The sequence below is a fragment of the Populus nigra genome, chromosome 8 (genome assembly GCF_951802175.1).
Source record: "Populus nigra chromosome 8, ddPopNigr1.1, whole genome shotgun sequence".
In the NCBI taxonomy this organism is placed as follows: domain Eukaryota; kingdom Viridiplantae; phylum Streptophyta; class Magnoliopsida; order Malpighiales; family Salicaceae; genus Populus; species Populus nigra.
In genome coordinates, this window is record NC_084859.1 from 15,827,886 (window position 1) to 15,837,958 (window position 10,073).

The 10,073-nt window shown below is 34.1% G+C and overlaps 2 protein-coding genes across 2 annotated transcripts; both read right to left on the bottom strand.

Moving 5' to 3' along the window:
- Positions 1 to 957: 957 nt before the first annotated feature.
- On the bottom strand, positions 958 to 3,271 carry LOC133700992 (abscisic acid receptor PYL8-like). The gene is made up of 3 exons (XM_062124740.1): positions 2,937 to 3,271; positions 2,118 to 2,333; positions 958 to 1,483 (listed from the first exon to the last, which is right to left on the bottom strand). Exons 1-3 carry the CDS (start codon positions 3,072 to 3,074, stop codon positions 1,265 to 1,267), a joined length of 573 nt encoding a protein of 190 aa, XP_061980724.1. The 5' UTR covers positions 3,075 to 3,271; the 3' UTR covers positions 958 to 1,264.
- A 4,660-nt stretch (positions 3,272 to 7,931) lies between these two features.
- On the bottom strand, positions 7,932 to 9,567 carry LOC133700958 (ethylene-responsive transcription factor ERF061-like). The gene has a single exon (XM_062124701.1). The coding sequence runs from the start codon at positions 9,144 to 9,146 to the stop codon at positions 8,211 to 8,213; it is 936 nt and encodes a 311-aa protein (XP_061980685.1). The 5' UTR covers positions 9,147 to 9,567; the 3' UTR covers positions 7,932 to 8,210.
- Between the last annotated feature and the right edge of the window lie 506 nt (positions 9,568 to 10,073).

The window sequence follows — 10,073 nt, forward strand, 5'->3', positions numbered from 1 at the left end:
TGAAGAATGAATATCACTACTAAAAAATTATTAAATAAGTAAAATACACATAATAATGAAATGAGAAAACAAATATCTAGTGTGCTGTATAATGACAAAATAATACAGATAAAAGAAACTTCTTAATATTTTATATTCGTGATAATCTAATTTTATTTTAAGAGCATTAATTTTATTTTATTTGAATTAAAAACTACCATAAAAATGTTATATTGTTAACTTGAAGGATAAAAAAAACCCCTTTACATTAAGTTTATGATAAAATTTTAATTTATAACACCAAAAAAAAAAACCTTTTATATTGCTAAATAACACTTGTATATAAACATAAAAGGGGGCTTCACATCACCTTGGCTTGATAGTTACAGTCGTCAAGCTTCACTTCCTGTGCTTCTGTAGTTTTGCGGTCACCTAACTTTTCTTTTTCTGACTTTTTTCCGTTTCCTAAATTTCTTTATCCAGTTTTGCACCTTTATAGCTTTATATAAAGCTCGGGTGAGTGGGGAGCCAAGGTTTATGCTTTGACAAAAGACCAGAGGCCCGTAGGCTCACCAGTCACACAGATTTCTATCCTTGTTGAGCCTTGCTCAGCAACACTCATGCCATATGGCTCTGAACTCTGGTCCTACAAGCGCATATCCTAAAGCTTAAACCTTATCAACTTATCTCATTTGGAAAGAATGTCATCATGCTTTGGACACTAGAAGCAACTTGTGTAAAAAGCAGCACTGTATGGATCAACCATGCCAAATTCGCAGACCAGAACCTGCAACTCCTGCGCACCTAGTCTTAAATCATGCACTTGCACTAAGGACTAGAACAAGATATGAACTTTATCACTCTGGGATTTGTGGGCTGTCCATGGTCAGTAACTGCAACAGGTTGAGTGGAGATCCACATTTGAGTGTGAGACAAAGAAGCACTAAGCAATCAAGCCAGAAACGGGGCTAAATGAAGTTTGATCAAAAGCAAAACAAATATTCTAATGTTCAATTGTCATAATGCATGCATATTTACAATCAGATATGAATACGTACCACATTATCAAAGCATTGAACAAGAACAAAGGAGGACAATCTAACATGTTGGTTCGTTTACGAATCCTATAAAGGCAGAAGATGAGCAATGGGATTGAACATAAGCGTAAAGAAAAGAACAGTGACTTTGCCTCTTGGATGCCAAGCTCTCCATTCTTCAGACAATGAAAACCTTCATTTCCACCCACGTTATCAGAACCTCTACACTAGGAACCTGCCCTGCATACTTACATTCTGTCAATGGATTCTGTCCGGTCTTGCACCGCCAAACGCTCTGACACATCAGCCAGTGACTTCAGGTTGCACTTGATCAGGGCCTCAACAAAGTAACATGTTTCATCCTTGGTATTTCCATCAGGCACATCCACAACAAATGACTCGATCACCAATGTACCAGGTCTCCCATCAATGACCTCTGGATGAACAGTAACAGTGGACGAATAGTTCTGTAAAATAGCATATTATATAGTAAGTTATTAAGCAAAATTCAACATAGCAGTTGTGCTCCATTGTTGCCTCCTAAGAATAAAATCTTCTGTGACGATAAGCCAGCATACAAACTACCATGTATCATTCAAATTGAACGAACTAGTATCTAACAAAAATCATTGACTGTCAATCAATCGAATTGTATATAAATCTTGTTTACGATGACATCAGATTTTAGAAGCTTTTGAATTCTCATATAGTAACATCTTAACCTGAAAAATTCGAGCAGAGAGCTCCAATGGCACAATAAAATCAGATTCTAACATAAAGTCAATTAACCCAAATTACTTGAAGAAATATATCCAGCCAGATTGCGATGCAAGTTTTAAATTCTAATTTGTCATTTGGCAATCACATCAGCATAAAAAATGTTTCTGTCATGCTACCCAAATTCTAACATTGAAGACAAGCTTAGATGCCCAAAGTTCACATCCTAACAACCAGTCTAATCTCATCAGATTCGTCTGGGATTTAGACAACCACCAAAACACATGATTACCTCAATAACCAAACCTTTCATGACTAAAAAATTCTTAAAACAATCCAACTCATGATTATGCAAAACAGTTAAATGAACATAGAAAAATGTACCTTAAGTCTATGATCTCCACCAACAATCTTCATACTAAAAATGTGTTCCTCGTCGTCTAATAGCTCCAATCGTTCAGTACTAGTCGTAGCTGGAAGTCCGGACTTAACATTCACCTCTCTAACACTTCCAATCTGAAGGTCTCCCTGCACAACACACCTGCTTACAAATGGCTTATACTTCTGTGGTTGATCAAATCTCCTCACCAGAGACCACACCTGATCATGCAAACACCACTAATCATTGACACAAGCATAAACGAGCATCAAAATCAAATCATTTCCATATTCTTCACAACAATCAAATATTTGAAACTATATATAAAAGGCAGTAATGCCGTCTCTACCCACCATTACACACGATTTAACTTTTTAAACAATCACAGCAAAACGAAAGTAAATATTCTTTCTAGCTTCGGAAGAAATACATTAAACGACCAATTTTGCATATTTTAGCACAAATCTTGAGCCTTTAAAGTAGATAAAAATGCAGACAAGTAATGACCCCATTGTTATGGATCCACAAACTCAACCAATTTCAATCGTAGCTGCAAATTTTGAAAATATATCACTTCAAAATACTTGCTACAATTTTTTTGTTTTTTGTTTTTAAGAAAAAACAAAACCATTTATCTTCAACCAAAAATTCTTCGAAATATGCCCAAAAACTAAAACCACAGATAAACCCAACGAACAATAAAATCAACCTTAAATGCTCTCGGACCTTTAAAAAAATATGCATCTCTCTTGTAACTAAACATTAACTTTAATCTAAGAGAAAAAAACAGAGAGAGAGAGAGAGAGAGAGGAATTGGTGTTTACAAGAGGAACAGGAGCCTTGATGTGCTTGACAAGAGAAGAACTACACTGATGTTCTTTAACATCATGTTTATGGTGTCGTTTTATAAACTCATCTTCCATCTTTCCACTCGCAATCGTCACATAATCATTTGTCACCATCTTTAAAGGTCAAGAGATCGCTACAGCCGCAACCGGTGGTGGAGGTGGAGGTGGGGGTTTCAGTAGACGAAAGGGAGGACTAAACGCACCGCCATTGGCAGCTCCTCCAATAGCGAAAGGTTCCGAGCTTCTTCTCATCTCATCGTTTGCTACTACTTGATTATTATTATTATTAGTTATTTTTCAAGAAATTAAATAAATAATAAATAGGCAAGTTGCCTCTTTTTTTTTGTGTTGTTTTGTTCTTTATTCATACTTTCCATGGTATTGGTCGTGATGGAGACAAATAACGGGTGAATACGTTTTACTCTCTTCGTTTTGAAAATGTAACAATTTAGTCCTTATAAAGCCTACTGTTCTGCAATCAAGTGATTTTCCCAATCAATTTCATACATTCAGAATTACTGTGTTATTAGCTTAAGAATTAAAAAATTGATAAAAAATTATTTATTAACGGTTACAAGATTTTATTCCTTTCTTCGATATCTCATCCACTCCCTATATTTATTTAAATATGGATCCTTTTTATGCATATTTTCGAGACCGAGAAAGGATTAAAACAAATATGTTTACTCTAAGAGGATCTAAGAGTCTGGAGAGTCAAGAATCGAGGACTGGATAAAATCAAGAGTTTCAGATCTCAGACGTTGCAACTTGCAGCCTTTTATCCTCGAAGAATATTCCTTCGGTGGCTTTGCTAGAGAGCAAATAATTTTCTTTTGTTTCTCAGCATGCTCTTAAGCGCTCAAATAGTTGCTGGGGAAAGAAAGAGCCTTCCCACATGCGGTAACAAATGAAAATTGAGGGGAAAAGAAGCATAAATCCGTGCCTATCAGTTCATGCACAGTTTACAGCTTGGTAGAGTAGAGATCGTCGTCGTCGTCGTCGTCGTCGTCGTCGTCGTCGTCTTCTTCTTCTTCTTTGGCTAGAAAACACTGTTTTATTTTACTTTATTCTTTCCCTTAAAAGACATGCAAGGAATATGATCTCTGCTACTAGTATTATACAAGTTACATGATATGTGCTTTCTTCAATTAAAAACAAGTCTGTGTATTTAATTAAATAAATTAATAATTATTTGTAATAATAAATGTCATTTACGATAGTTAGATACTTCATTGAAAAATTAAAAGATAAATATGTATTAGGATGTATGATCTTATAAGATAGGCAAGACCTAAATGTGTTTAATAATTAAGACGATAATATATTTGATCGATTTAGATAAACCCGAGTTAATCATCTAAATTTGTTATCCAAGTCATGAGATCGTGATAATCTTATAAAAAACAAATCAAAATAAATATCGAATTTTCAATCAATTCAATATTAAATGATGAAATTAAAAATAATAATTTCAACTAAAAAAATAAAAACAAATCTGAGTGAACCAAGTTAACATGTCAAACCCTCAATCCAAGTTATGCACCTCAATGAATTTAACAACTTTTTATTTCCAAAACTACTTTCCATCTAATTATATGCCAAACCAAGTGCATGTAGCTCTTTATTTTTTTTATCAAACAATATTTTTTTCAAAGAAAAAATAAAGGTGACGTGTGGGAATGAATTGAAAACAAAACTCTATTTTTTTAAAGCTTGATAAAAAAAGATTTATATATATATATATATATATATATATAAATAAAGGTCTGGCTCGCATTTTAAATCCTTGATAACAAGCATGGCTTGCATGCTAGACCTTTTTTTTCAATATTAGAGAGCAAATAATGTGTCGTTTGCCTTATAATTTTTTTTAAAATAAAAATGTATACGACACGTCATTTGTTGGCCTCGTTTCTGGTGACCAAAGGTCACCGAAAAATCAAGCCTTATGGCTTTTTTCTTAAAATTTTGATTTTCAATTCATTTTTTTATTTAAAATACATAGAAAACATCTAAGAGACCCTATTAAACCCATTTATGGTCTCAAATAACCAAAAAAACAAGCCAAAAACTCAAAATCAACTTAAATCCAAAAAACTTTTCGAGTTCAAATCTAACATCTCAGGCAAGAAGAAGGGCAGACAAGACATGTATGAAACTCTCATCATCAGATAGAACCCATCAATACCAAAATTAATCTTTTCATGGCATGAATCGATGTCAACTGAGATTTTCTCTTTCTTTCATCGAAATCCAAAAACTATTTTCTCCTCTCTCAAACTAAGAACCTAAAAAAATAAAGTTTTGGATCAAAATTTGATTTGTGAAAATCTAAAGGAATGAACATCGATCATTTGAAAAGTAGAAGGACTATAGTGAACATTTTAGTTTAAATTTTGAAACAGCCACGTATTTTCTCTATTGTTCTCACTTTGGTCCCCTAAAAATGCTACAATGAATCACACATCTTTACACCCTGTAAAAAGCTGATCTCCTTTAGTGTTTTTTACTTAATAGTAGTACCCAAAGAGAAACAAGATAATAGTGTAGTTAGATTTCCCTATACAGTGTCAAAGCTCAAGCTTATCTACCAGAGCTTTCCTTTTTGGTCAAGACTATTGAGTTTTTCAAATGGGCTATAAAACAACGACTTAAAGTTGAAGGCGGGATTAGTTGTGGGCCTGGTGGCATGCAAGAGCTTTTCATGAATCAAGAGAAGAAAACAATGGAGTATGATGATAAATTTAGTGATTTTTAATAAGATATCGTAAGAAAACAATGGAGCACTGATAGCCTCGATATATATCGGAAAGAAAGAGAGATGAAACTCGAAGAAGAGCCAAGTTTGATTCCACATGGGAACACTTGGTCGCATCACTTAGGCGCAAGAGATTTAAATAATAAAATTGCATGAGGAAGAAGGATAGGGCGACGACGTGTCCTCTGCAATGATCTGAGGTTATAAATAACACCAGTCACCGGCCTGTGTTGTTATGACGACAATGGGCATGGCCACATCTTGTCGTTCATCTCCCAAGTGGCGCCAGAGTCGTCTGTGAAATAGCGTCTTTATCCCCTCTGCCTATTTGATAGGTATGGAGAGACATCATCATCATCGGTGGTGTTCGATATGCTGCAGAGCATTAATTAAATTGGATTGAGCTGGCTGGAAAATGAACTAGATAAACTGTTGACAATGGATTGAAAGGCATGTATAGACATTTTTCTTCAGGATATTTCCAGAATTCAACATGTTCTTACTCAAAACAAGGAATGTAGAAACAACAAGCAAAAGAATAAAACAAAACAAAACCCACCAAGGTCTAAGAGGAATTTTTTTTTTTTTTTGGTTCGGTGCTGTTTGTTTTCAAGAGTGGTTAGTATATATGGACTAATAGTATATAGCAGCTAGTAAAAAAATGAATGAGGGAACTAAAGAGTTGTTCTGTAGCAAGTAGCTGTTACAACAGTTGATAATAATAATAAAAACCGTTAGAGAAATATAGTTGTTGCGGTGAACGTTAGAAAACTAATTTTAAGAGCTTAAAAATTATGGTTTTATTTCAAGGATAAAAACAAATTATTACTGAAAATAAAAGATTCAGAAAGTATAAACATTACCTCACGTGTAGGGAATAATTAAAAATCTTTATCTTGTTTAACTTATTTTTATTCGTGTGGGCATATTACACTTTCTTTGTTGCCCAAATTTTTTGTTGTTGGTAACTACAAGATGAATCTAAGTACATAGAGGTCTAACGAGCTATCAGACCCATCACCCTTGGATTTATACTTTGTTCAAACCTAGGCACATATTAGACATATATTAGATCACATTGATTTGTTTATTTATTCTCATGTCTTTTAATAAAAAATGTTAAAAGTCAAGAATGATTATTTTTCTATATTTTAGACATATAAAAATCTCTGGATGAACTATAATATTTTCATTAATATTAATGTTATATAAGGGATATTTATCTCTCGTCAATGTTGTGTAAAAAATATTTATCGTTTTATAATATTATAGGAGAAAATCATACTCCAACTACTCCATTCAAGTAATATTATAAAATTGAAAGATTTTTTTTATTATTTATTCGTATTCTTATTTTTACATAGCATTTATCATATGTTTTTAAGAAAAAAAATGTTTAAGAATGAATGCATCCTACTGATGATCATTTCAATTTTTAGCTATTAAACTTTTTGTGCCTGTAACATGCAGCCAGGTGTGCCCATCTGAATCAAACCTGGGTGCCTGATTTATTTATTTATTGATTTCTTAATGTTGGTGTCCCACAACCAGTTCACTGCATTATTGAAGCCTGAAGTGTCTTATTGGCCCAGACTGTATCATGGGAAACAAGAACGATGCACCGTAAAGTAATTGCCATCGGGCAGTTTCTTTCAGGTGCATGAAGATAGCACAATTGAAGTGTAATTTTAAGGGGTTGGCCTATGTTTAGACTTTAAGGAGGTTTTTTATTTTTTTTATTTGTTTGTATCTCGAGTTTAACACTTGAAAAATCTTATAAAATATAGTAGGTCTATATGAAAATATGTTCTTAAATTGATCTAAATATATTCGAGTATTTCATTACTCAAAGGTTCTTGTAATTAGAAAGCCTGCAAATTAACTGTAGCAACCGGCAGCTGGACCATAATTAATTGTTATTTGAAAATCATACCTAGCACCCATACAAGTCTCAAGGCAAAGCTGTAAAAAACCTAAAAATATAACCTGTACAGCTTGTAGGTTGTTGATAGGAACTAATGGTAACCAAACTCTCCAATGCCGCATGACCACTTGTGGAGAATGGGAATCTGCCACAAGAAAATCTTTGATTGCCCATTAAAAACGAAGGCCAGACAATAACCACAAGAAGCCTCTTTTACTGTGGTTTACTCTGTTTATGGATAGGTTACCGATTTCTATAATTCAGTAACAAGATGTAGCTGCAAAATCCGTTCAAAAATCAAAATATAATTATAAGATAGCCTTAAAAGTGCCTTCATACGGAAAACAAAGGCCAAATCACTACAAGCGTGATAAGAACTCCTTTTACCTAAGCTACAACAAGCTCTAAAAATCCTTCCAAGACATACAGTAAATGAAGATGGCATACTTGGAAAGCAGCTACTATTTACATCTTGCACTGAAAGATACATGTAGAGAAACAGGAACAAATGTTTCTCCAAATTAATAATCACCGGTCCCCCAATTCAGATTGGTAAGAGAAATGGTACTTAATTAGCAAGAACCTCCCAGATTAACTCAGGATCATAAGATGGCATTCTTGCAAGGGAACAGTCTTCAAATTCCATAGCTTGTGGCACCATTACTGGACAATCTGTAGACACAGAAGGAGAAGAAGAACTCTCACACTTCCAAAACCCATCTTCAGAAACAGCTGGTGACACCAATTCACTACCACCCCAATTATCACCAGAAAACAAAGTTGAAAATGATGATGATGATGCTGGAGATGGTGTTGATGCATTCGAATCCACTTTCACTGGCTTTTTACTTCCTGTGCTTTTACCATCAACATTACTCTTCTTTGCTGCATTCTTTTTGGCCCTCTCCTTTTTAACCTTCTGAAAAATTGCTTGAATCTTGGCATCCACAGTATTCTTCAAAGCATTCAGTTTACTACAATCTGTGAATCCCAACTTAGCAGGATCCTTTAGATTTGGAAAATTCAGCCTAGCATATTGGCTTCTAAGTTTATAAGCAGCACGATCATAAGCATAAGCTGCAGCTTCTGCTGTGTCATAAGTACCTAACCAGACTCTCATTCTGTTTTGAGGAAGTCTAATTTCAGCAACCCATTTGCCCCAATGCCGCTGCCTGACTCCCCTGTATAGTTTCTTCTTGGTTGGAGCCAAATAGTTGCTGGAGTGCACAGGGTTTTGAAGAGGGTTTGTTGGCAAATTGTGAGATAAGGAGGTGTTCATTCTGTTTTCTTCACTGAATTTTTGCAAGAGATCTCTCTGGCGGAGATAGACTGAAGAGCCTAAAGGCTCAAAAGCAGGACTGGTAAGAGAACGCGCTGGTTGGCAATGAGAGAAAATAGAATCCAAAGTGTTGGTCCCTCCTGCCAATATAAGTTGTGACAGTGAGGAACCAATTTCAGCTGTGTTGAATGCAAAAGAAGAGTTGTTTTCTTGCATTCTTTCCATGATTTCTTGAGCTTCTTGGAGAAGAGGAAACAGATGGTAATGAGAAATCTAAAAAGAAATTAGAGTGAAGGAAAACGGGCACTAAAAATTGTCCCCTTTCCGATGATTTTGAAACTGAGAAGAGAGTCAAAAGGAAATGATCTTACTAGAAAACGATGGAGGGATTTTGAGAGTTCAAACGAAAGCTTAAAGCTTGAGCTTTAATGGGCAAAAAGATTCATTAAGTGTTCGAGGAAGATCAGTGACGAAGGTGAAACAAAAACAGTTAGGGCCGTAGTTTAGAGAGAAGAAGAGAGGGTCAGATTTTCTTGGGGAAGTTTTTGGGTTACTGTGGTTTATGGTTGGGTCCTAGTTGGTATATTTATAGCTGCAGAGTAAAGCAGGGGACTTTCCATGGATCCCTAGCTTCACTGTATTTGACAGCTATGAAATTCCATCAGGTTTGAATTTTAGTCCAAGCAAAGATTTGTCCTGGATATGTAATGACCATAATGTCCTCAAGGAATAAGAACCTTGGATATAGATTTTTTTGGGAAAATGTTAAATCGGTAATGGGTATTTTAGCGTTTAATAGAAGTTGTCTTTTAAATAGTTTATTATTTAAAAATATATTAAAATAATATATTTTTTAATTTTTTAAAATTATTTTAGATATCAATATATCAAAATAATTCAAAAATATTTAAAAAATTCATTTTAAATAAAAAAATCAAAATTTTAAAAAATACAATTTAAAACGCAATTCTAAACATCCCTTGACCGAATAGAGCTCTAAAAACACTGATAAAAAAAAAAGATTGAATGGGGAGTTAATTATGTGTCAGAACAGTACATGAATTTAGATTGAGAGTTTTGCATTTGATTTTGTATTACGGTAGTTTTTTATAGTCACGGTTCTAAAAAAAAAAAAAAGATAAAATCCTAATT

Bases quoted from the DNA above. Each gene is read 5' to 3' on its own strand.
- LOC133700958 (XM_062124701.1), bottom strand. From the start codon at position 9,146: ATGGAAAGAATGCAAGAAAACAACTCTTCTTTTGCATTCAACACAGCT.
- LOC133700992 (XM_062124740.1), bottom strand. From the start codon at position 3,074: ATGGTGACAAATGATTATGTGACGATTGCGAGTGGAAAGATGGAAGAT. The intron at 2,334-2,936 runs GTAAACACCAAT...TTGCATGATCAG, and splicing joins TCAAGGCTCCTGTTCCTCTT to GTGTGGTCTCTGGTGAGGAG. The intron at 1,484-2,117 runs GTACATTTTTCT...GCTATTTTACAG, and splicing joins GTGGAGATCATAGACTTAAG to AACTATTCGTCCACTGTTAC.